The sequence below is a fragment of the Gobio gobio genome (assembly GCF_949357685.1).
Source record: "Gobio gobio genome assembly, chromosome: 25".
NCBI classification, from domain to species: Eukaryota; Metazoa; Chordata; class Actinopteri; order Cypriniformes; family Gobionidae; genus Gobio; species Gobio gobio.
This window is the reverse complement of record NC_137121.1, coordinates 23,747,501-23,775,358: the sequence shown is the minus strand read 5'-3', so window position 1 is coordinate 23,775,358 and position 27,858 is coordinate 23,747,501. Positions and strand designations below refer to the sequence as shown.

The following is a 27,858-nucleotide window of genomic DNA, read 5'->3' as shown; positions in this document are numbered from 1 at the left end:
ACAGGAAAACACATCGATGAAAAATAAATCAGACTTACAGGTTGTGGCCCGTAAACAGCTTCTGTTTGTAAATCCAGCTTTCAGGACAAGCCGTTGAGCATATCCTGTATTGAACTCGCGAAGTTTGTGGAAGTTGTCCTCCGTGAAATGTGCAGCGCGCACGTCATGCATCCACGCACCGGCAGTGTTTTTTCACGCAGCTGACGTTGTGCAAATCAGGCATTGAAATCGCGAAGACGGTGGATGTTTTCCTCCGTGAGATGTGCTGCAGGGAGCCCCGCGCGCCTGTTCCCCGCTGTCTCATACACATGTGCATATAACATGCTGTATGTTAAACGCTCTGCAACGCACCCCCGTCCCAAGGAAGGCTGAACAGAGCAAGTACCCCAGACCTGCAATCCGGATGAAAATAACAGCATTTCCTCGGCATCACGGCAACAACACTCCAGCCTAACTATACCACAACAGCGCCGATATACAAAATGGCCTCACCCCCCCCCCTTATTTAATATTCTCGGAGGAGGGGTTTATGTAAATATTGAACCTGTTGATGTCACCAAGCCTGGAGGAATGTGTGTAGTCGCCTGCTGGCCGTTTGCTGTAGTTCTTAGAAACTGATTTCTTTAAAAGCAAATATCTCCCTTTGCTTTAAACTTTGAACGTTGTAACTTTGCAGATGTTGTTTATGCTCAAGCAGCAACATTACACGCTAACTAAAGTTAGAATAGTGAAATCGTGGTTTACCACCCCTTTAATAAAATATAGGCTAAATATCAGTCAACCCTATGTTTATTTTCTTCACTGACACAGACGAAAATGAATAGACTTTCAGCCAGAGTTCAGCTTTAGGAGGGGAAGAGAAGGAGACTGAGAGAAAAAGAAAGAGTGATGAAATGAGGAGAGTCGATATGACAAGATAATCTACTGCCCACTAACATGGTTTTGAAAGCTATTTATGATAATTTTTTTAGCCTTCAAACATCTTAAAATGCACATATGTTGATCAAAGAAATCCAAATTTTCCCAAGTCCTCCAAAATAGCTCAAATTTGGGACCTCGCTGGTTTTAAAACTCCTTAAGGCAGTATATTAAAAAGTTGTGGTTGTTTCTGAAAACCTGTTTGCTTTGACCTCATATCTGGAGTTAATGCATTTATGCTGATAATGTGTTGCAGCCTGGAATATTTATATATAGGCCTACTTGATATTAAAATGGAATATTCAGTCAGAATATACTCATATATCTCTGTGCTTTGAAGATAAAAAATAAAAAATTAAAAAAACTAATTATTTCTGTGGTAGATAACTTTGTTGCACCAAGATCGGCTACTATGGGGGCCCTTGGGGTTGTTATAGCAAAAACAAATGGTTATATGTGTTCTTAATTCAGGTTTTAATAATTTTTATACTTCAAATTTACATTGTGCAAAACAAGGTTGTATCGCATATTATTTTAACGTAGTATCATCATCGTATCAGTGTAGATGTAGATGGACCAAAATAAAACCATTAAAATATCAAGTAAATAAGTATTGTGATACTTGGTGCCACAGTGACACTCTTGTCCCAAAAAGTATTGCTATACTACGATACTCAATATGTTGTCCCACGGTGAGTCATTTTTCCCTGTTTTACCTACACAAAATTTGGGGGTTCCCCCACCTGCCAAATCCCACTTTAACCGCTGGACACGCCATAGGTGCACTTGCGCCTTAAACCATGCGCTTAGATCATTAAAATAGGGCCCTTGAAGTGCAGGTGGCATGACTTCAGTTGATAGTGTCTTTTGCTAAGTATTTTAAAACTGCTTGGATTCAAGTTATTTTCATCATCCATTTGATCATTTGATTACAGATCAATAAACTGTATATAAAATAATTTGCAAGTGTCATAAATTATAAGTGTCATGCTTGTGATTTATGACATCAATTACTGCTTTATTTATTCAGAAGCAATCGAAAACTGTGACTATAATCATCATACATGCAAACGTTCTCTTCAAGAATGACCACACAGCTGTGATCTTATCACTAGCACTCCTTGCACATGTGAGTTATTGCAGGCGCTTTTCAAAACGTTATCATTTCGGCAAGGCATATCTACATATTTTATTCCTATTAGCTAATGGCGTTTAAAAAAAAAAAAATTTAAGCCTTTATCAGCCGATTCTGCATCCCTAGTCCATACAGTGAAAGTCATTAGAGTTCAAAGTTGTTTTGGACCCCTTTGACTTGCATTGTATGGTCAAAAACATCCAACATCCTTGAAAAATATCTCTTTTGTGTGTTCCAAAGAAGAAAGTCAATTACATAATACTAGTTTTAGCGAAGAGACATGGGAAGACATGCAGCGTTGTGTCCCATGACAACACTGTGAACCATTGCAGATCTCTTCTAGGGAGGGTGGCATAAAGACTCCATTCCCCCTGGAGGAGTATGACGGCTACCACATGGATGGCATGGCAATTAGCTCCGGTCCACAGTTAACCAGTGTCCACGTCTCCCCCTCACATCTGAGCACCAGCCTCTCTTTGAAATGACTAAACAGCTGGTGGATGAATGACTCCTTTGCCGTGCCTCATTCATTAAAATCGGAAGACATAACAGCCTGGACTCACAAAACACACACAGACGCAGACAAATAACAGGGCAAAGTTGATGGAAATGAGATATTTTAGGTTATGAAAAACGTATTTTTGATTGAACATGACGCAGGACATTTGACTGTTCGCAGTATACTTGTAAACTGCTGTTTTTCTGCAGTCTGAATATTGTTTGTTGTATGCATATTTTCTAAATGCATAGAATATCTGGATAATGTATGTATTCACCAAAATATGCAGTATGCAATATCAATCTGATCTCTATTTCCTGTGTGACTAATGAACTGGAAGGAACACCAGCAGAAATGTTTAATGTCTCCTGATGTCCGACTATTATGCTTAAAAAAAAAAAGTATGGTGACACTTTACAACAAGGTTATATACATTACTATTGTTATTTTAAATGTTTAATGTTAAAAATACATATATTAATACATTTTTTAAAGTTAAAATTTAACATAAAAAAATATAATCTATTATCAAACCTAGATTAATAAATGCTTTAAAAATGTAGTTAATCATATTCATTTTTACAAATGAAACTAAAATGTAAGTATTACACGAAAAACCTGAACTTAACTTCAGATTAGACATTTTATTTTTGTTAGTTGCCAAGACAGCATTTCTACGTTTTTCTAACATAAGTGAAAGTTGAACTACTTAAAGCTGCTGTCCGTAACTTTTTTGTGTTCAAGATTTACAAAAATTATTTAATGAGAATGTACAACAAGAATCCATTTTCCAAACCGTGTTTTTGTCTTACCCTGAATCATTATGGTACACTTATAATACGTGTTTATATTGGCACTATTTCAGACCGGACTGGTAGGAACCGCTGCGGAGGAGCGCATAGATGTAAACAGAGAGAAGTAGCTCCGGCTGCAAAGTTCTTGAGTTCTGTTTATTAACCACTAGAGCGCAAAAAGTTACGGACTGCATCTTTAAATAACTAAAACTGAAATAAAAACCAATTAAAGCTAAATAGATAAATAAAAATGACAAACTAAAATTAAACTTAAAATATGAAAAAAGCTAAATGCCACAATAGTATATAAATAATACTAAAATAACACAACTTTTTTTTCAATTGGATGTTAATTTAATTAGGGATGCACGATATTGGATTTTTGCCGATATGCATATATTTTTCAACTCATTTTGGCCATTGCTGATATCGATACCGATATATGTTTATTTTTTCCCTTTGTTTGGAAACCACCATTTTGAGCAAAAACTTTTTTTTTCCATTCTGTTTTCAGATTTCTGAGGTCTCCTTACTAAAAGGATACTTGTTAAAGATAAATAAATGTTAATAAAGTTATTTTTATAATAAGAGTATATTAATAGCGCTGAAAATAACAATAATAAAGTCAGTGATTTTTCATCTCAGACAGATGCAGTTATAAATATTTTATTTTTGGTTTTAATGTTTGTGCACATGAAGTGGGGGTGGCGTGGCATCAGTTGATGCTGTATTTAGCTTCAAATAAATAAAAAAATACAATTATTTTAGTGCTCCTTGGATTATTTTTCATCATCCATTTCATAATTTTATTTCAGATTATTAAGCTGTATATAAAAGTATTTAATTTACAAGTGTCATGCTTGTGCTTTGACATCATTACTGCTTTATTTATTCAGAAAAAACTTCTATTTATTAGTGTATTCTACTTTTCATTTTATTACTATAACAACAGCACCCCCACTAAATAGGCTATATATAACATGCTACCGGGCGGGCACTAGGACCTGGATGAGCTTCAGCTGCTGTGGAGGCTGCGCCCTAGAGAGTGGGGAGACGCGATTGGGCAAAATCACGATTGGGCAAAATCACGATTGGGCGATTGATCGCGATTGGGCAAAATCACTGAAATAAGAGTTTTAAACTATTAGACACATACCAAATTATGGTAACAGGGTTGAAAATCCCATAGAAAATGAGCATATTCCTATTTTTTGTAACTATAATGTTACTATATTATTGGCCTACTACTGTTTGAAATGGCGTACTGTATACTGTTTTGCATTTTTTTGCATGCTAGGAAGTGCGCTAGTATTCCAGCCCAGTGTTATTTTAGTATTATTGAGATACCATTATAGTTTTATTAATATATTGAATTAGATTTTATTTTAAAAAAATGTAAAAAAAAGTTTTTCTATGTATTTCTAAATAGTTTGTATACATTTTTATTTCAGTTTTAGTTTTTTTTGTTAATTAATTTAAAATAAATGAAAATGGTAAATTTTGCCTTTGCATCTAGTTAAATAACAAAAAGTTGTATGTATTTTTTGGATGGTTTAGTTTTAGCTTCAGCCTGAACACATCTCATGAGGATGAATTTGTTTTTCTGTGGTTTTTGCTCTTCTGTTACAGTCTAAATCATAAATGTATTCAAACATTGGATCTAGTGTTTGGTATTTAAATATTTAAAAAATCAGCCCCGCTCTACCAATGAACTCACTGTGAAATGTCTTTAGTTCTTGCAAGAAGGGCATCTTAATCTGCTCCTTTTCCAAGAAATTAGAGCGGGTTTGTTCTTTACGGCAAAACATTGAACTTTGAACGCAGTCCAATAATTTCAGGCCTTTTTAGAGTCAACACCCAAATCTTTTCCCAAAGAAGGTGAAACTCTTTCGCCTACATCCATTTGTAAAAGAGCTTATCTCGTATGTAACAGAATTCGTTGTGTGAAGTCCTCAAGAGTTTACATGCCTTTGTATTTGAGATTAACGGACCAAAGAGGCCTGTATGGATTTTTTTTTAATGCTGTAAGCTGTTATACACTGCTTCTTAATGTGCAGTGGTCTTATTAGGCAGTTCAAAACTCTTTTCAACCATTTCTCAGTAACTGCAGCAGTTTGAGCTCTGTGATGAATGACTATCAGTCAGATTTTGACTTCTGGACTCTTTTAACTCGGACGTATTGGTTTTTTTAGTGAGTGAATAACACTATGAACTACAGTTGTTTTAAAGTCAAAACAATTGCCTAATGGATTCATTTTTTTAAATTTTTATTTCCTTCAGTTTTGAGCACCAGGAGTCAGTGGCGACCACAGAAGCGCGGCTGAGAATGGAAGGGGTGGAGCTAAAGGAGGAGTGGCAAGATGAGGATTTCCCCAGGTAGGCTGTTATGTGTGTATGGGTTTTTTTTTCATGATATGTATTGCAATATTCATTATCCTTCAAAAGTTTGGGGTCACTAAGAGTTTTGAAAGAAATTATTACTTTTATTTAGCAAGGACACATTCAATTTATCAAAAGTGACAAGGCTGAAGACTTTCACGTTGTTACAAATGTCTATTTAAAAAAATATATAATTTATCTTTATCAAAGAATTCTGAAAACCTGTAAATTACAGTTTCCACAAAAATATGAAGCAGCACAACTATTGATAATAAGAAGTGTTTTTTGAGCACAAAATCAGCATATTAGAATGATATCTGAAGAATCATGTGACACTGAAGACTGGAGTAATGATGCTGAAAATTCAGCTTTGCGTCACAGGAATAAATGACATTTTAGTTACTAAAATATGTTTTTTTTTTTTTACTACAATATATTTTTTTAAAGATTTTTAAGCTGTATTTTTTTTATCAAATAAATGCAGTCTTGAGTTTTGCATAAGATACTTTTTTAGAAGCATAAAAAAATCTTTCGGTAAAATGTTATCTTGCTTGTGCTGGAAATTCACCCATCTTTTTATATTGCTTAACCAAACTATTATTATTATAATCATTTAGTATAATATATATTCATATATTATGAATACAATTATTGCTAGTATTGCAGACTATACAATTTACAAATGAAAGATCCTTAATCTTAATTTATTTTCTTTTTTTCCCCATTTGAACGGCACTCTAAATGTCTTTTTTTAGATGTTTAATTCATAGCTGGGGAATAAAGATAATGTTTTATTTGAAACTACAATGTTAAGATAATTAATATGAAGGTAACTGCTACAAGCTCTACCAGTCTAGGGTTGGGAGAGGGTAACAGGACTAAATGAAATACAAAAGGAGAAACATAAATGTGGAGGATTCCCTTCAGTCCTCTGTCCCAGAAATGTGAGTCAACCACTAGATTAGGCAAAATTACAATTCTTTTATTTCAGGTAACAAAATCTTCAGGAAAGGGTCTAGCCTAACCTTTGGAAGGAGAACTAAATGACATGTACAGGTAAAAGAAGTAAACAACATAAGCTTCCCCCACTCCCTGACTAACCAAAAACAGGGATAAACGTATTACAAAAAGAAAAGGTGGAACCCTCTCCCTACAGATTCCCATAACCTAAAAAGAGTTCATATAAGATTGATACAATACCTTTTAATACCGAAACAATGTAAACAAACACAGAATAGTTGAGAGCGGACATGAAGAATCATTTTCACTCATGAATCGGCCAGACCTTAATTTAATTGAAAGTCTTTGGGATGTGCTGGAGGAGACTTGACAGAGTGCTGGACTCTTGCATTGTCAATACAAGCTCTTGACCAAAAATTGATGCAACTCTTGATGGAAATAAATGTTGTGAAATTCTGGACTCAGAGGCCAATTTATGTGTGAAAATGATTCTTCATGCTCCCTCCCAACCGTTCTTTCACAATTCGAGCCTGATGAACCTTGACATTGCCATCATGGAATATGGCCATGATGTGTCTTCCTACATGGTTGTTTAAGGAATTAAAACCCATCAAATAGGGTTAGAAGAACTGTTGCCAAACATATAACATGCTAATCACTGCAATAATGATTCAGTCATAGACATTTAAGCATTTGCCTATTTAAATCCAAACAGCAACTCTTTTCTTTTTTTTTTTTGGGACGGGCAGTGTATATACAGTTATACTGCCCAAGCCTAACATCTAAGTTGTATTACAATAAATTTGAGTGTGTTTTATTTGGGTTGCCAGGCCACTCCCAGAGGAGGAAGATATTCAGCTTGACGAGGAGCTTTTCACTGGGTCTTCTGGTGAAGGAGCACCTGGTAAGCCATAATGATATACTCCAATATACTTAATATGTAGAAACATTGTGATGGCTTTTGTTCTTTTGATTTTAAATTGCAGCTCCGCAGTCTTACGGACTAAACAGCGCAAAGAAAACTAAAAAGAAACTTTTGGCTCCAGACATCAGCCTAAACCTAGACCACAGTGAAGGCTCGGTCCTGTCAGATGAGCTGGATGAGAGTACAGAACTGGACCTGGATGATATAGACACCCCTTCAGACAACAGCAACGAGTTTGAGTGGGAAGGTATGATGGTGGTTTAACCTTTAAATGTTAGTGGTTTGACATTACATAATCCCTAACTGCGACTAATCGACAAGTCATTTTGCAGCCATTCAAACTCGTGTCTTTCTGATCCTGTAGAAATGTTCCTTACTAACAGTACAGAGATCTTTTCATGGACCGGCTTTTGTGCAATAACTCGTAGTTAAACAGTGTTATATGTTCTTGTTTTTCTGTCCCGCTGCTCTCTTCTCTCTATCCTGGAAGGATTGTTTCTTCTCATTGGTTTGAGACAGGCCGCAGGCCTGCGGTTTGTGGTAAGGTTACCTGACTGGATGTTTACTCCCTGATCAAGTCCTAAAGCATTGATTTAATTTTATTTTTGATATATCACCCTTTTGCTACGGTATGAAATGGCACTACAAATCAGAGGTTATCCATTGTTTTTGTGTTGGAAAATTTTGACGGTTGGATTTTGATTTGTGCATGATTTTTCCACCAATCTCATCAGATGTGATTCTGTTAATCAGCCTTATTTTGGTGTCCTGATCAGTTTTTGTTAAATCACTTTTTGACTTTAAAGGCAAAAACATTGCAGATTTCCCTCGTAAAAAAGTACATGCATACTTTTAAAAAGCGTACTTATTACAAAAATAATAAATGTTTTTAAAGAAGTGCAAACTGAATGTTTTAGACACGTAATTGCTTGTTATTTACAGTTAAATTTAAATGTATTCTAGTTTAAATTTGTATTAAATCGGAGAAGGGTCCGCAGAGGTATGGAAATACATATGTTGACAGGCAGGTAGGACATCGTATCATTGCATTTGCACTGAATGTTCGAAAAAAAGTTCAAATAAGTGATGATTATAGTTGAACATACTTACATAATTTTAAAAAGCTTAGAAAAAACATTGCACACACAAATAATCCTTGTCGTTTCTGTCAAACTTGAGTAAAATGCATGTATATTCCCTTGAGTCTGCCATCTTGGAACATTTTCATTGAGCTTCTTGAAATGGATTGTGGATTATTCCCAGTTGAAGAAAGATTTGTTATGCGACAATGCCACCTGCAATTTTTGGCCAACGTTTGTATGACAGACTTTCTGCGATTTTTAAGAATATCAGAAACATGTACACATATAAGAGTTGTGGTTTTTATTTCATATTCATTCATTTGCCTGGAATCTAGTAAGTGAGTCTTCATTTGTACCTTGTTTTGTGTTCCTAGGAAGTTTATATAGAAGCTTGTTTCCGCCACTGAATAAAAAAAATATATAATTGCGACCTTTTAATTCTCGCAATTGCAATTCTAAACTCGCAATTGTGAGTTATAAAATCATAATTGAGAGATATATATTTTTCTCGGTTTTACTTATATGAACGTTTTTGGGTTTTTTTCCATCTGAATTGTAAATCTGTAAAGCATCATTCCCAATCATACAGTCAAAACTAACTGAAGCCTGAAATAAAGCGCCGTACATACACAAAAAAACCCCGAACAAATATTAAATAGACAACACCCCATTATTTCCCTTGTCAGATGATCTCCCAAAACCCAAAAACACAGACCTGCTGCGTAAAGGAGTGGAGTCGGTGCAGGAGTACGCCAGCACAGAGGAACGGGAGGAGGGCCGTCGCTGGAGAGTTTTCCGCTTCGGAGATCAGGAGCACCGAGTGGACATGAAGGCCATTGAGCCCTACAAGAGGGTTATCAGCCATGGAGGTCAGTGACCACACATTTTCAATGCCAGTGTGTCCTGTGCATGTGATATTCTTTTTGCATCATTCAGGAAGTGAATTCCATTTAATTCAAAACTGTCAGTGGGTGAAACCGAATATATTCAAAGCATGTTGGTGGCATTTAGCTGCATTCTCACTTTTCTAGATCACCTTTTCAGCCAGTGCCTGTCACCATCTGTCACTCCTCTTTTTCCACTTCCTCCCTTTTGCAAACCAACAGCTGTTGCTTTCATTCTAAATGTCTCTTTTGCATGCTGTTATATAATGAGCCATTACACAGACTCCACATTGAGCTGTTGATTCAGATAGATTGTATTAGTCAACTTGTTTAATAGCTGTAAAAGTGCAAACTAACGTTCAAACGTTTGCCAGTGGACACTTTCAAACATGGTTCCCCTTTTCACAGGTTACTATGGCGATGGATTGAATGCCATCATCGTGTTTGCTGTTTGCTTTATGCCTGAGAGCAATCAACCAAATTACAGATATATCATGGACAATCTTTTCAAGTAAGTTCTACATGTTGTTTCTAGTGACATGACTTATTCTTGTTAAGAACCCTTTAAAATAGTAAGAAATTTAAAGCATCCAATTACAGCCAAATAGTTCTCCAGTAGTCTCTGCAAAATATTGGACTGACAACACTGATGAAATTAAGGCAAATATGTGTTGCCACTAATTGCAATTTGTGAATGTATTTTAAGGACTGTGAAACTTGGGCGAATTGAGCCACTGTTTTTTTCTCTGCAACCTAGTCCCCCTTTGAACTGATAAAAACCTGTATAGTTTTAATCTGTACAAAATGACATGAGTAATTTATCAACTACAATCAATGTTATTTCCATCGACTAAAATTAGATGCCTTTTTATTCAGAATATGACTGCCTAGAAGTAATAAATATAACATGACATAGAAGTCAGCCAATCAGATTGGATCTTACGGTTTTCAATAACTCCTGCCATTTTCATATGCGTTTGGTAAAAAAACCAATTCTTGGGTTGCTTTTTTTTTGTTGGATAATTAAATGCAGCCTTTTCCTTTTGCAGTAATGCCCTTTTCCCACAACAATATCCATCATGATTTTTCCCATAGTCCATACATATACAGTATATATACAAATTTATTCTTTAAGGATAAACCCCTTGAGATGCATCATCTCGTTTTCAAGGGGGTCCTAATACAAAGCGTTAAATAACACACAAAACAAGACAATAAAAAAACACTGAACAAAAAATAAAAAAAATAAATAAATAAAACACAAGACAAAGCAATAACAACAGTCATCTAATCAGCAGACATACCACTACTCCGTTAACCAAAAAAATAAGAATAAGAATTGTTGCCAAACATTAATAATTAAACTCGTTCATCTAAAACAATTACAACAAGTTTCGAAACAACAGAATAAACCTTTTTTAAACATATTAAATGAAGTCAACGATCGTACTTTTAAAGGTAAGTTATTCCAATCTGTGGGAGCCTTAAACCTGAATGCTTTCTGTCCAGAAGTTTTCTTAACTAAAGGGGTAAAAAAAAAAAGTAATGTGACAAATGTCTTAAATTATATGATGAAGAATATGGTATCAAATACTGTCTCAAATAATTGGGGTAATTAAAATGTATACATTTGAAAATAAATTGCAGCCAGTGAAGATGCCTTCTGATGTTGAGAGGAGACCCTTTAAGTAACTCATACATGATACAATGGTGCGTAACTTGTGCCACCTGAGGCTCTTTTTCGTTTTGGAGACCAATGATTCAAGCTTTTCTGTTGAAACATGTACATGTCTAGACATATTTGAAGGTGCGGTCACATTTACCATTGTGTGGCGAATTTTCACATCCGAAAACCAGTCATTTCAATCGGAATCCACACACACTCTGGAAGTTTGCGTGAGGGCAAAATGTTTATCCTCGCACAATTGGAAAATATTCAAGTGGGTTACGTTGATTCGGCTTGTTGACCAACAGAAAGCTGCTTGGTTTAAAAGTTGCTTTCAAACCATTGATCAATACACAATTGACAATATACTATGTACCTATTTGAAAATTTGCTGAAATTTCGCTAATGTGACTGCACCTACAGTCGAAATAATGTTTCATTAACAACGTTTGAGAGGAGCACGTTCAAATGATAATAATTTGGAACACAGTGTATACACAGTCAACTCGCTACGTACAGTCAACTACGTTCCTTGACAGTTTTCAGCATCCCTCCGGCCCCCGACTCCTCACTCTTGGCTGGTTTCTACCACATCCAGGAATACAGGGGGAGTACTCGGGTTCGGGCCAAATACCGAGCCCGGAGCCCTCTCCTCGGACAGCACACCAAATACGCATACCATTCAGGGCTCTAGACTCCTTCTTCCCACTGGTCGCTCGGGTGCTTTCTCAGTTGGTCACTGACCCTTTTTTATATTTATCATAATGACCTTACATGTTGATGAATCTTTCTCTTAATTTCGATATGCTGGTTGATAATGTTGACAGTAGGATTGCTGCTATAATCGGTGTTGTCGGCAAACTTGTTGGCTATGTCATTAACTACCTGATATTCCGATTCTCAAATACATGTAGGCCTGTGTAGTGAATGTTTTTTTTTTATGTTGAAAAAACTTGATGATTAGATTTATAATATGTTGATCTATAAAGGGCGATGGGCGCCGTCATGTTAGTTTGTGCTGCAGTTCAGAGAATCAGATCTTCACCCACTTCTCCCAAAAACTGTAGTTAACTTTATAGTTACTACATAATTTCTGTCTGATATAACACCTCTTTAATTTTTATATGAATGGATTGTTATTGCCACTTCCATAGACATCAGTATGTATTTTACAAACTATAAATGTATTGATTTGCTAGTACTTAAGTATTTTTAAATAGTTGTGATATATAAGTGCTGAGCGCGTCGTTCTCTGATGTAGACAAGTCCTCACCCAATGTCTAATCTCAAAAAGGTAGTTTTGTAACTAACATTTTGTTTATCATTCCAGGTATGTCATAGGAACTCTAGAACTGCTTGTAGCTGAAAACTATATGATTGTATACCTGAACGGGGCAACCTCGCGCCGAAAGATGCCCAGCGTAGGCTGGCTCAGGAAGTGCTATCAGCAAATAGATCGAAGGTGAGAAGCTCTTTGACAGTATTTATTAACAGAGTTTAATTTCATTTGAGTAACTTAAAAGTTCACTCGTGATAAATTACATTCTGTCTTTATCCTCACCCTCATTTTGTTCCAAAAATGGATGACCCATAAAGATGTTTAAACTTTAAAGCTTTTAAAATATCACTAATGTGTAAAACATTTCTTAATAGTAATGATGATCATTTGAATAAATGTAAAAAAATAATGTATTTAATTAAATTTATCATTTAAATTGAGTTATATATTTAAATACATAAATTCATAATATTAATTATTATATACACTTTATGCATTTTTCTAATTTTATGTTTGCACAACATTGTTCTGTCAAAGGTTAAGGAAGAATTTGAAGTCTTTGATAATCGTGCACCCGTCCTGGTTTATTCGCACCCTCTTGGCCCTCACAAAACCTTTTATAAGGTCAGTCCTTTTCTAGTTATCTTCAGATACTGTATGTTTTAATATGAATTGATTTTCTGAAATGACCTTATATCTTAATGCAGCCTTACTCAATGCAAAACCTTTAATTACAGCTCAAAATTTAGCCAGAAAATCAAGTATGTGTACAGCCTGACAGACCTAGCTGAGCTTGTCCCGATGGAGTATGTTTCCATACCAGAATGCATTAAAGAGTAAGTATTTAGTATGCATCTTCCTGTTAGAGCACTACTTCCTTTTTTATAGGTACTGTGCAAACATTTGAACTGAACAATGCTAAATACCTAAATTACCTTCCATACTGTTTTCTTCTCTCAGCAGTATTCCAGCTTCATATTTATTTTATTGAAAGTTTGATCTGCTGCAAGTACTAGTTGCTGTTGGCTGTGGTATCTTCAGAAACTCTCTATGCCCTAACCCCTTCTCCCTGCCTTTCCTCTAAGGTTTGACGAAGAAAAAAATAGGAAAAAACGTAAAAGGTATCTGTATTTTCATTCCAGAGATCCATGCCAGATCTCTGTAGACTTTATCTGAATTGCACGAAACTAACAATTAAGCGTTTGGCTTTATTAAGTGTCCACCTAAACTTGGTTATTGACCCAAAAGTTGCTTTTTGAGCTTTTTTTCATCCTTGATTGTCAGCAAGATGCTTCATTTCTTCTGTGTGCCCTCTAACTATAATTATTTGTTTTGCACTTTTTAACTTTACATTGAGCACAATGTCACATTTCCTAAGCAAAACGTTTTGACTTGCTCTGGCATTGACCTTTCATTATAAAATCCACAGAGGCAAGGAATATTTCCTGTAGTTTTTGTCCTGTCCCTGTTGCGGTTTCAGATTCCTTCCAGTGTTCACCATAAAAAAACAAAAACAAACAAGAGGCAGTTAATTTCTTAATAAGGTTATTTGTTTATTTATTAGAATATGTGTTTTCTTTATTTCATTTTGGTAGACTCCACTTCATTTTATACTAAAAACAACTACATTTTTATTAGTTTATTTCTTTTTTTGTTTGACTTAAAGGAACACGCCACTATTTTTGAAAATAGTATTTTCCATTTTCCAACTCCCCCAGAGTTAAACAGTTGAGTTTTACCATTTTCGAATCCATTCAGCCGATCTCCGGGTCTGGCGGTAGCCCTTTTAGCATAGCTTAGCATAGATCATTGAATCTGATTAGACCGTTAGCATCTCGCTCAAAAAATGACCAAACACCAAACTGGACTCTTCTGTAGTTACATTGTGTACTAAGACCAACGGAACATGAAAAGTTGTGATTTTCTAGACTAAAAATTATTATTATTATATCTATAAATAAATAGCAACTGAATTTAGGCTAATAGTTTATGTCTAGGAACTATACTCTCATTCCTGCGTAATAATCAAGGAAATTTGCTGTTGTACCATGGGTGAAGCAGGCGCAGTGATATTACGCAGCGCCTAAAAATAGTCCCCAGCACGCTCCCTGTGCAAGCACGTTGGTTATGTTGACGGAAATTAGCCTATTTTCAGGCGCTGCGTAGTATCATTGTGCTGCTGCACCCATGGTACGGCTCAAAGTTGCTAAAAGTGCTACCGCCAGACCCAGAGATCGGCTGAATGGATTCGAAAACGGTAAAACTCAACTGTTTAACTCTAGGGGAGTTGGAAAATGAGCCTATTTTCAAAAATAGTGGCGTGTTCCTTTTAATTTTGAACTAAAACACATCAACTAATATAAAAATAAAAAAGTACATTTAATTAAATTTTTAGGAGAAAAAATGTCACTGGTCAAGGTATGACGTAAAACGAAGAAGAACAAAATTCTGCTTTCTTTCTTTCTTTTTTACTAAGCTCTTGATTTAAATTATGCAGATAATATACACCCAACTGGCCACTTTATCAGGTGCACCTTTTCAACTACTCGTTAACGCTGATATCTAATCAGCCAATCACATTACAGCAACTCAATGCATTCAGGCATGTAGACATGGGGTGCGTCTCAATCAGTTCCCGAGCTCACAGTATATTGTGTACATGGATCTGGGCACTAGTGGGGACCCTGGTTCAGTAGACATTAGGACAGAGATTACTCAATTTCTGGCGACATGACTACCTACAATATGGTAAAATGTATCCGCTGGTATTAATCAACAACAGGCAAGACCTATATCTTTTTTATATTATTTTTTATGCGGTTTAAATGCATTGTTCTGTTACATATCCTTACAACATTTCAGCCGAATAATAATTATAAATGTTAATTAGACGTGTTCACTACCTGTATAGCGATGCCTTTATGCTGACATATAATATTTCAAATCTTCTATCGCATGTCATTATATCTATTGATTTGGCTCGTGGGTTTTGTTTGACTCTTCAGAAATGTAATTACTGCAGCATAGTGAGCATCGACTGCCAATAAATATGGACGTAGTGTCCGTGACGTCACCCATAGGATTCCGATGAGCAGTTTTGAAGCATAAAGTAGGGACGAGATGGCCGTTGCTATCTTGGCAGCGCATCATCGCGCGTCACTCCCGGATAACAGAAAATGGGCAAAAAGGCGGGATGTGGGCGGAGCTGAGGTGACGCGATGACTAACAGACAGCAGATAAATGGCTATCCACCTGTCACTCAAATTGGCCACGCCCTTAATTATGCAGAACTTTATTCCTTTATATAATGTAAACGAATGAGTTATAAAAAAAATTCCCTCCCCTCACAGTTGTCATGAAGGGAAAAATTTGCTGTATAGACCAAAACCACAATTTGTACCAAGCTGTAAACATGTTTTTTTCTGCTGTAAAGTTTGGCATTTTAACATGGGGCTCAATAAGATTCTGCTCCCTTCTGGAGCCCTAGTGGCCAGTCGATGAATTGCAGTAAATGTCACTTCGGGTTAAAAATGACCCCCAGAGGAAATTAATGAAGAGTTTTTTTGTGCATACAATCTACAAATTAGCCCGATGCAGAAAAAAAGCACACAACAGTGAAGGGGTGAATTTCTGAAACATCAAGAGTGCAAAACAGACAAATACACACACACACACACACACACTTATACACATAAAAACACACGCACACACAAATGAACGTGTCATTGCAAAAGCGAATTTTTTAAAGAGTTACTGTTCATTAAATTGTACAAAAGATTATTTTGATGAAAATGTTTATTATAAAAGGTTCATAAAAAATTTTATGACTGAAAGAATTGCATTTTTACTACGTTACAATTAAAACAATGGGTAACAAAATGCTTTCCATTTGTTCTCTTTCTAATGCAATGTTCAGGTTTGACTGTATTATAAAGTGAAACTGGCACTTCAAATTACCATTTAAACCAACCAAACAAACAAAAAACTTGACAAAAATAGTTTTTGATCATCTTTTAATTAATATTAAAATCCACAACCTGAAAAAAAATAGGCAAATATGTGCAAAAACAAATAGAATTCACAAGCCTTTCTACAGAGAGCTGTAAATCCATCTAGTGGTTAAAATATGATATTGCATGATGATAATGCTCACTGCTTCCTCCAGATGGCACCAATCTGATTTCAAAAATTGTTTTCTAAAGGCCTAGTCTCTACTTTAACCTGAAATACAGCATTAATAAAAAAAATAAAAAAAAATATATATATATATATATATATATATATATATATATATATATATATATATATATATATATAATTATCGCAGGGGTCGGGTCACTTTTGACCCGAAGGTCCTGAGTGTGACTGGAAAAAGAAGAACCTCAGAGGGTTAAAGGGTTTAGACTGGTGGTGGTAGTGTAATGGTGTGTTGGATATTTTCTTGGCACACTTTGAGCCCCTTAGTACAGATAGAGCCCCGTTTAAACGCCACAGGCTATATTGTTGCAGACCATGTCCATCCCTTTATGACCAGAGTGTATCATCTTCTGATGGCTTCTTCCATGCCATGTCTCAAAAGCTCAAATCATCTCAAACTGGTTTTGAACATGACAATGACTACGTTTACATGCTCCCTCATAATGCGATTATAATAGGATTTTGACAATATTGCGATTAAACTTTACCTCATGTAAACGCAATACTTCGATCAAACTAATGCGATTTAAGCTCATACTCGTAGTAACCATAGTCGCATTAAACTAGGTGATGTACGCATCTGGTGACGCATTCACCAATCCAATAGAGCACCTTTGGGATTTGTTGGAACAGGAGATTCACATCATGGATGTGCAGCCGACAAATATGGACCAAAATATGTTTTCAGCACTTTGTTGAATCTATGCCACGAAGAAATAAGGCATTTCTGAAGGCAAAAGGGAACTAGCAAGGTGTACCTAATAAAGTGGCCATATCCAATTGGAACACTTATTTAGCTCCGATTCAATATTTCTGTTGGGTTTTTTCACTACATTTGAGTTAGCAGTGATGTATTTTTGAACAGAAGTGTGGTTTAGATGGAACATTGTAGGCTAGTGATACCCAAATCTGAGTCATTCAATAACTCCTATTTTTAAGTTTCATTCAGGTTTTTGGCCAAATGCACTAACTTGCTTGTGTTTGCAATGAACGTCTCGCAGATTTAGATTCTGAAGTTCTGTCCTCTCAGTTCTGCCACTGTTAGTATGGTATGTATGACCATGCCAGTAAATCAGACTTTATGGTGAAGGATTCGAACAGTTAAGTCACGGGTGGTTTATATATATATATATATTTTTTTTTTAATGCATGCCTGGCTGATGCACATTCTCACTGCATGTCCCACTGAACTTATTGCAGAATGCATTGTATGAAACTCAAGACTGAGAGTCAGAATACACTTCATATACATTGTTTTCCTTTATCGTAACGTGCTAAAAACACTCAGAACTTCATAGCAACACCTTGAAAACCACCCAGTCCAACTTGACGTGCTCAAGCTTCAAATTTTCTTCCTAAAATGATTTTTAGCCAGTTTGTACAATGAACAATGCAAAATCAACTTAAAGGTGCGGTATGCAGGATTGGTTGAAAGGTGTACTGCAGTCCAAATTCAAAATATTGGAGAGCGTTGTTTTCCCCCGCCCCCTCCTCCCCAGACTCGGGTTGCCAGCTTGAGGACAGGAAACAGGAGCGAGTGCAATTGATAATGAAAGCCACACTGTAAGTTAATTTATCCGTGTTATAATGTGCTTTCGTTCATAGAGATATTTAGACGGATGCTGAGGTTTTTTAGGTCCGGAAATCTGCGATTTCTGACCCAGTTTGTTTGCTGGCTATATGGTTGCAATAGGGGCTGTGTGGCAACTGCCAACCTGTGGTGTCGAAAAATACTATTGGGTAAACTGGCAACGTGCAGTATCGCACTGACCAAAACAAAAACAGACATTACGACACGAAACGCATATTTCAAAGCATTGTTTTTCTGATAAACAAGTAAGTGAATTAAGCATGTTTCCTACATATCTGCAAGCATATTATGGTATTTTTATGCTTTAGTAAAGTGAAAAACTTGCATACAGCACCTTTAAGTTTCACATGGATTGATTTGCTTGTTGTGTTTGTATAACAATGTTTTTAATCGGAAAGTTGTCTTATGCTGCGTTCACACCAAACGCGAATTGAGTGATGTTAAGTCAATGGAAAGGCGCGTTGACACGTGTCTGGAGGTCCTGCGGCGCGATGGACACGATTCCGCCTCATTCACGAGTCCAGTTTGCGCGAATGACGCGAATTGAGCGTCTTGCGCAATACACAAAAATTTTGCTTTTTGTGCATTCACGCTTTTGAAGCGAATGCGCGTCTGGCGCCCAAGCTGAAAATGTTTAACTTTGGCGTCAATTCGTGCCGCGTTAACCAATCAGGAGCCTGCTTGCTGCTGTCACGTGGTAAAGTGACGTGATGAGAAACCCTGCATAATTTAAAAATACTACTATTGTGTCACAAAAGGTAGTTTTAAGACTTTTTCAGGTGATGTAGTTGTTTAAATCTCAAATATGTGGTTTATTTATAAAGAGAGCGCCTATTTAAAAAAATGATCTTGCGTTTTTGGAGTTGTGAGATCCAGGCGATCACCTGGCGCTCAGAGCTCATAACCCTGGCGAGAGCAGCCTTTCCTCGGCCAGTCCTTCTGACATTTGCCGCTGGCTCTGATGTCCTGTAGTGGTTCGTCTTGTGTGGATCTAACGGGCGATCTTTGGTGTCATGAATCTATAATTTGTTGTCTGGCAAATCGTTTTGACTGAGGGCAAAGAGAAGTTTCATAACTTTATTTTTTAAGGATATTTAAATATACATGCAGTGAAGATAATGCAGTGCATTGCCTGGACCACATTTGTGTGGCTATTAATGTTTAATATATATTTTTAATGAAAATGAAAAGAGGCAGAGTGATGTTTTATGACATATTTCTCCTGGAGCGCATTGAACGCGCGTCTATTTCGCTTCAAACGCTCAATTTATACGCGCGACCAATTCGCGAATGGATTCAAAATGTTTTTAAACGCGATTTTGACGCTCTATTCGTGTTTGGTGTGAACGCAGCATTAGTGATCAAACTAAACCTTTGAGTGTGAAGTTATGAGACCATCTTTTTGTTGTCTCTGTATTGTTTTGTGTGAAAAAATCCAAAGCTGTTCTTTTCAAATCACACTGAAGTGTTGGTATGGTTTTATTCTTATCCCTTATACTGTTATCATTTTTTCTTCTTCTTGTTCGTAGGATTGACAAGGACATGCATGGAAAAGTGGAGATAGCAACTGCTGCAGTGCCAGAGTGAGCTAGAAGAAGAGTTGAAGAAGCTGGAAGAATAAAAGAATGTATTGGGTTTCTTTTAACTGGAGAACGCAAGTCTTGATGTCACAAAAGTGCCTTTTAAAGGACTATTTCAACCTAAAATGAAAACTCATTTACTCACCCTCATGTCATTCCAAACCCATATGACTTTTTTCCCCCTGTGGAACAACAAAAGAAGATATTTAGAAGAATCTCCAAGCTGCTCTTTTCGATAGCCGTGGTCTCCATTCATGTTCATTGAATGGATTAGAGCAACTTGGACATTCTGCTAAATATCTCGTTTTATATTCCACACAAGAGTTTAATAGGTTTGGAATGACATGAGCATGAGTAAATGTCAGATTTTTTATTTTTGTGTGAACTATTCCTTGAAAGCTTCGAATGCCTGTTACTTTGTGTGATACGTTTTCTCCCGGTTGCATTTGTGTGCCAAACCCCTGTCAGATGGCATCTGGTTTCTGTGCGTTAAACATTTTAATAACCTTTTATGTATAATTTCAATAAGTAGATACTGTCAACATGTTCTAGTTCTTATATCTTGCCCTTAGTTAAGGCACTCTGTTTTCGAACTACTCGATGCATGTTCTTCATTACATTACATTTAAATATCTATATTTATATCAAAAGGTGTTAAAGGAGGAAGATTAATATATTTTTATGATTGAAATGTTTTTTTTTAGGGCCACAATCTGGCAGTGTTTGTCATCTGCTCACTGAACATCTCGTAGTTATACCACATATTGTTTACTGCTGAATGTCTTGTTTGATTTGAGAAGGTGGAGAAATGTGGAAAGGAGACAATAAGGAAACAATCCAAAATGTATTGAACCAGTAACAATTCACCAATTCACATTCATTAATGGTTTGGGAGGGTGGGGTTCTTGTATGTTCTGTTCTTGCGAGTAAACTTCCACACAAAAATCACATTGTCATTGTGAATACTATACAACGCTCCAATTGTTATTCAATATTATGTCAGCATTTCCCTTACAGAGAACAGGATATGAAGTGTTTTTCTTTTTCACATGGCAGTATCTGTATTTCTATTATGAGTTCCTTTAGAACGAAATAGAAAACTGCTAATTATATTTGCTTGTCCTTCATATTCCACAGTACTGACTTCGCAATGACGAAGATTCAACACATACATTTTTACTGTAAATGGTGCTCTCGCTATCTATCTATCTATCTATCTATCTATCTATCTATCTATCTATCTATCTATCTATCTATCTATCTATCTATCTATCTATCTATCTATCTATCTACACACACCGATCAGGCATAACATTATGTCCTAATATTTTGTTGGCCCCCTTTTGCTTCCAAAACAGCCCTGACCCATCGAGGCATGGACTCCACTAGACCCCTGTAGGTTTGCAGTGGTATCTGGCACCAAGATGTTAGCAGCAGATCCTTTAAGTCCTGTAAGTTGCATGGTGGGGCCTCCATGGATCGGACTTGTTTGTTCAGCACATCCCACAGATGCTTGATTGGATTGAGATCTAGGACATTTGGAGGCCAAGTCAACACCTCAAAATCGTTGTGCTCCTCAAACCCTTCCTGAACCATTTTTGCTTTGTGGCAGGGCGCATTATACTGCTGAAAGAGCCCACAGCCACCACAGAATACGGTTTCCATGGAAGGGTGTACATGGTCTGCAACATTGATTAGGTAGGTGGTACGTGTCAAAGTAACATCCATATGGATGGCAGGACCCAAGGTTTCCCAGCAGAACATTGCCCAAAGCATCACACGGCCTTCACTGGTTTGCCTTCTTCCCATAGTGCATCCTGGTGCCATGTGTTCCCCAGGTAAGCGATGCACACTCCCCCGGCCATCCACGTGATGTAAAAGAAAACGCCAATAATCAGACCAGGCCACCTTCTATTGCTCTGTGGTCCAGTTCTGATGCTCACGTGCCCAGTTGGCGCTTTCGGCAGTGGACAGGGGTCAGCATGGGCACCCTGACTGGTCTGCGGCTATTCAGCCCCAATACGCAATGAATTCTGACACCGTTCTATCAGAACCAGCATTAACTTCTTGAGCAATTTGAGCTACAGTAGGTCGTCTGTTTGATCGGACCACGCAGGCCAGCATTCACTCCCCTTGTGCATCAGTGAGCCTTGGCCGTGCATGGCCCTGTCGCCGGTTCACCACTGTTCCTTCCTAGGAGCTGCAGTTTTGGAGATGTTTTGACCCAATCATCTACTCAAGCAACCACAATTTGGCCCTTGTCAAACTCGCTCACATCCTCACGCGTTCAATTGCTGTCTAATATATCCCACCCACTAACAGGTGCCGTGATGAAGAGAATAATCATTGTTATTCACCTGTTATGTGACACATTTAGACAATTTTATATAGCCTAATATAAAAAATATATAGTAGTTTAGATCAATTTTTATCCTATTAATTACATAGTTTAAAAACTAAATAATAAACATTTATGATATTCTTTCTTACGTCATTTCTATCCGCCCACTCTCCCAAAAAAAAAAAAGACACTATTTAGAAAAATTTTAAAAGACAGTTGAACACATTATTACTGGCATCACAAAATAATGTCAGATATTTTAACTGTTAGTAATGATCGACCATAAATAGCTTTGTACCTTAAAAAAGCCTCCATACATTTGATTGCTACATCATCTACTTCTGGATCAAACTTGTTTGCTAAAAGATGGTGTTGCCTCACAATCCATTTCAAGTCCCCAGCTCCATATACACACACCGCCCGTCTGTGTATCCCAGTGCATGGTGGGTAGGAAGCCCCACTCTTTAGATTTCCTTCATGGTAGCTCCACTTCACCAGACGAGCAATTGCGTTCATGTCCGATTGATCATACTTTATGTTTGGAGGGTTGGATCCTGGTACAGAAGACATCCGTTGTAACGTAGCCCACATGTGCTCATCTGGACTGTATGTGTCTTTCTCCCATTCCATGAAATCTTGAGTCTCTTTACTTTTGAAGATGTGATCCACAAACTCTCTTGAAACCACAAAGTAAGCATTTCCTGAGAACATAAGGCTCTGTATTGGTGGGGGTGACTTTCTAACATCGGTCTGAATCACAACATTTGTAACATTGTGATGATACTGCCAACGCACCTTTTTATACTCTTGGGCCTCAGACTCCAAACTGTTCTTTCCATTCAGGTGTTTTAGAGACTCAACCATTTCTGCATTGGTTTTAATGGGGAAATCCGTGCCACAGGTGTTGAGCAGATACCTCCACTGGACAGGTGACTTGAGCAGATCCTGCATGCAGTTGATGTCCGCTTGAACTCGAGACCAGGAGGCATAGATCACATTCTCCAGTTTGCTGGCCACAAACACGTTGGTCAGGCAGGACACAATGGCCCTAACTGCTTCTTTAAAGACCTCAGGAGACCTCTGGTCCTCATGAACACAGTACACATTGTCAGGAGTGTAAATGGCTCTTAGGAGCCTTTCAAACATCTCAATCTTCTCATGGACCACCATGGAGTAAGCAATGGGGAAATCTTTCTCCTCTTTACTGAGAGAAAGCGTCAGAAACCCTCTGTCTCGGATGTAGGATGGACAGTCCTTTGTTGCGTTGAGATAGAATGACTCGGATAGCAGGGATGCTCTTTTTTTTGAGGCCAGAAGCTTCCTGAAAATGTCCTTGTCCACTCCGTCAATGTCTCCTTGGATTACAGCAGAACAAGCCTGTAGTTCTCCAACATCCTGCTTTAGTAAGTGATTAAATTCCAGTTTCCCCTTAGAAGGGCAATTCTTCCTTAAATAGTTAATCAAATAGAGGTACAGCGTTGTACTCAGTGAACAAATTGTAATAATTTTTAGAATCCTATGTTTGTTAAATGCCATTTCAGTTTTTGAATCATTTAAAAACCAAACCTTCCAGAAAGTATTGCCAATGTGCCACTGAGGTATGAAACAGCTTCTCGGGTTTATATACCACAGAGATGTGGCAATAAGGCTGGTGGAAACAGTAGGCAAGGTAGGGAACGCTCATCCCTGGAGGAAGCCCTGGTTACCAGCCACTGATTCATTTCTGTGGGGAAAATTAAGTGACATGTCGTTTTATTAACTATATTAGTGGGAAAACATGCATATAAGATTTTGTCTGTATACAGTCAAATGCAGATTAATTGTATAAGTGAAGATAAAGAGTACTGTAATAGAATTGTGAATTACAATTTTGTATACACACACAAGCTACAAAAAGCTACTTAAATCTTACCATTATTGTCCAATTTTGTGGCAAAAGCATATGCCCAAACAGTTAGACATGTTTTAGCCTAGCTAAATTACGTAAGTTGTTACAAAGAAATCCGTCATTGAATAGGCTTATAAACAAAGTCGCTAAGAAAACTAAGTGAATCACAAAATTATTAACAAAACCACAAAAATTGGAAAGATAACAAAAAATATCAACCACTTTTTGTTTTTTACTTTTAAAATGTGCCAACCCAACAAACACAGAACGTCCCCATATGGTTCCCATTTGGTTATTTTATACAATTCTATGATAAGAAGGTTCTTTTTATTTTTTTTAAACCAAGAAAACCTTCTCAGAATGTTCCCTGTTGGTTAATTATATGTTTTAACCTATACAGAGAACCTTTCCAGAAAGTTCCCTGCAGGTCATTTTATATCCTAATAGAACCTTTAAAAATGTCCTGCAGGTTACATTTTATAACCTAAAGAGAGCGTTACCAGAATGTTCCCTTCCCTTTAGGTTATTTTTAGGTTTTATTTTAACCTTCCCAGAACGTTCCCTTTTTATTTGCTCAAGTTAAATTTGACAGAACACATTAAACAACAAATCTGAAAAGGGCGTATGCATGGCTACAAAGTAAAATATCATAATTATTATTATTTAAAATATACAATTAGGTCATTCCTGTAATCCAGTAACATTTTGGAATTTAAATTCTAAAATAAAAAAAGAAAATCATGTTTTTAATTTTAGCATTTTACCAAAATAGTGACATGTTTAACTATTAGGAATGCATATTGGTCAAGCTCAGGGACTCAAAAAATAATTATGGGTAGATTGTTCAGACACTGGCTGTGAAGGTATTCCACCATGTTAGGGACCTACATAGTATAACTGCCTTAACTAACCAAACTGGTGCCTCTGGTGGTCTGTAGTAGTAGTACCCTCAGTAGGAGTTAACATAGTAACAGGCCTGAGTCTGTTACAATAGTTATCACAAGATGTTAATTATGTAAATGTTAAATAATAATGAGCTTTTCTTGGATAGTATATGTCCCTTTTGCCATCATGGTATTTTTAAATTCTTGAAACAATAGCAAAGCAATTATTGATGAATAGAATGTCTTGATTATTAAGAACAGACCTGTACTTACCCGTTTTTGCCAACAGGATGGTAAATAATTAAAGAAATTTGCTCAAAAACATATACTGTACATGCTGTTAATGCTCCTCACCTCCCAAAATAAGACATAAGTATGCAAAACATTTAACATTGCTGTTAAATTATTATTTAAAAATGACTAACAGGGTGGAACAGAGCATAACCGGGTGGAACACCAATGTTAACAGGTTCTAAGTGGATGAGTTTTCCGTCATTGTCCTGCATGGTTTGCCATCAGTAATGTGTGGAGCTGCACCTAAATAATATTGTTTTATGTATGTAATATGTATATATACACACATATATAGGCTATATATATAGATATATGTATATAGGATTTGCAATATACACTAAATACAATTTATTCTATTAGAATTTCCACCCTGTTAGGTTTATAGACCTAACAGGGTGGACAATTTTTAGCTAAGTTAGCTATTGCTCTTTGAGTGATCAACATTTAGCAACCTTCTACAGATAAACAGAACTTTTATAACAATGTCAGATATGTTTTTTAATTTTTTTTGACCGGACAAACATTCTCCATAACATAGTCTAACTTTAAGAGTGTGACAAGCAGGATAACATTTTTTTTTTTAAATTTGGAAAAAGGGTAGGAATGTGAGTTGAAGCTTACTTCAGTTTGTACAGTTGAATTCCAGCGGGAAAAATAGATTATGTTGGAAGTCGAGAAAGTACATGCTAATATGTGGAAGATGACTTCAAGGACTCTGTAAATTAAGAAAATCTAAAAAATCAACAACAAAAAAATATATAAAACTAGGCCTATAGTTTCACATGATTGATATGTGTGATTAGAGGTAGTTTAGCATAGTCTATAACATAGCCTAATAAAAAAAATATATTTTGAGGTTTTTTTAATCATGTCATGGTTTATAGTTCTTGTGGAAGTTGATTACTTTGGCCTGAGGACATGATAAAATGTAATGCATATAACAATAAAAAAGGTGTGTAAAATACAAAAACATATTTTTAATGTCTCTTTTTTTAAGGGATAAACCTAAATATATAATTTAATCAATTTCTTATAAATATGCGACTCCTTGCATAGAAAATATGAGTAAGTAAATCATAGAAACAGATAAGTCACTGTATAACAGGAACGACTCATGTTTTCATACATTTTCGAACGCGCCCTTTGGTACACTGTAATTATGTCATCGCTCGAATTTGCAAACCCTTTTTCCTCCCATATAGTACACTATATGCCATAGAGGCTTAGCCTGGTTAAAACCAGAACATTCTCAGTAGTAACTGAGTTATGGTCTGGCAAAGCTTCATAGACAAATCATTTCCAAAGGGGCGTCACCAACGGGCGTCGCTCAAATGCCTCTCGGCGCAATTGGATAGACCTAAAACCAATCAGAGCGATGAGGGAGATGACGTATGCAGAGCGACGGAGAAACATCTGACTGGCCGTTTCTCGCGTTCTTTTCTGTACTTGTGTTCTCAAATAGGAAATGTCCCCGGTTTCCATTTCAGAAATCTGGTCACCTTACCTAAACAACATATTAATGTTTAATATATTATTTTTAAAATGTAAACAAAAAGAGGCAGGGTGTTTTATACTTCGTTTTATTATAAATATATAAGATAATCAATGTAGGCCTAGCTACGCGTTGCCTGAACCACATTCGTGTGGCTATTATTATTATGTTTAATTTTTATTTTTTTATGACATGAGGCAGTGGTGTTTTATGACATAATTCGTACGCGAACTTCTGACCTGCGTCCGTGACTTACCAAGTTTGACTCCGGAGAACGAACTCCCGAGGACGGGAGGACACTAGTCCGCCTACTATGCTCTTGACAGCATCACTCAGTATATATTTGTATATGTAGTGCACGCAATGCATATTATCTTCAATGCATGTTTATAACAAAACGAAATATAAAAAACCCAGCCTCTTTTCGTTTACATTAAAAAAAACACACACACATAATATAGGCTATGATTATCACTGTAATAAATTAAATATGACACAAAACACAACCCAGTCTCTTTTTGTTAAATGTCAGTTTATGTGTGATCATCAATAGCAATTATACAAGTATAAGTAAAAGGTATAAGAAGCTATACAATAAATAAAGCAATTCAGTCAAAGTCAGCGCCAGGAGACTACAACGGTTAAGTTTAATATCTTAAAAATATAAAGTTATGAAACTTCACTTTGCCCTCAGATAAAACGATCTGTCTAGGAACAAATTATAGATTAATGAGAGCAAAGATCAGCCGTTAGATCTACACAAGAAGAGACGGTTTAACCACTACAGAGACATCAGAGCCAGCGGCAGACGGCAGAAGGACTGGCCGAGGAAAGGCGCCTCTCGGCGGGCTCAATAATCGTTTGAGCGCCGCTGAACCACTGGAGCTCACAACTCCGAAAACGGCAGATCAAATTTAAAAAAAAGGCGCTCTCTTTATAAATAAACCACAGATTTGAGCTTTAAACAACTTCATTCACTCCTGAAAAGGACTTAAAACTATATTTTGTAAAACATTAACACTACCAGAGGACTCTTGCTAAGACCCATTCGTTTTTCCACACGACTTTTG

The 27,858-nt window shown here is 36.6% G+C and overlaps 2 protein-coding genes across 3 annotated transcripts in view; one reads left to right on the top strand and one right to left on the bottom strand.

Annotated features, from left to right (window-relative positions):
- bnip2 (BCL2 interacting protein 2) overlaps positions 1-21,000 on the top strand; it is a 32,607-nt gene extending 11,607 nt beyond the window's left edge. Inside the window, exons 2-11 of one of the 2 annotated variants that reach the window (XM_079809475.1) lie at positions 5,627-5,722; positions 7,516-7,589; positions 7,672-7,857; positions 9,379-9,561; positions 9,985-10,087; positions 12,573-12,704; positions 13,059-13,145; positions 13,259-13,357; positions 13,607-13,642; positions 19,839-21,000. In XM_079809475.1, the coding sequence (XP_079665601.1) occupies positions 5,627-5,722; positions 7,516-7,589; positions 7,672-7,857; positions 9,379-9,561; positions 9,985-10,087; positions 12,573-12,704; positions 13,059-13,145; positions 13,259-13,357; positions 13,607-13,642; positions 19,839-19,896 (1,054 nt within the window). In that variant the 3' untranslated portion in view covers positions 19,897-21,000. The remainder of the gene's footprint in view (positions 1-5,626; positions 5,723-7,515; positions 7,590-7,671; positions 7,858-9,378; positions 9,562-9,984; positions 10,088-12,572; positions 12,705-13,058; positions 13,146-13,258; positions 13,358-13,606; positions 13,643-19,838) is intronic. The other variant, XM_079809476.1, reaches the window with a different exon arrangement.
- A 1,467-nt stretch (positions 21,001-22,467) lies between these two features.
- LOC307121255 (beta-1,3-galactosyl-O-glycosyl-glycoprotein beta-1,6-N-acetylglucosaminyltransferase 3-like) lies at positions 22,468-23,766 on the bottom strand (the record flags this gene model as incomplete). Its single annotated transcript, XM_079808787.1, has 1 exon — positions 22,468-23,766. The coding sequence occupies one exon, from the start codon at positions 23,764-23,766 to the stop codon at positions 22,468-22,470; it is 1,299 nt and encodes a 432-aa protein (XP_079664913.1).
- Between the last annotated feature and the right edge of the window lie 4,092 nt (positions 23,767-27,858).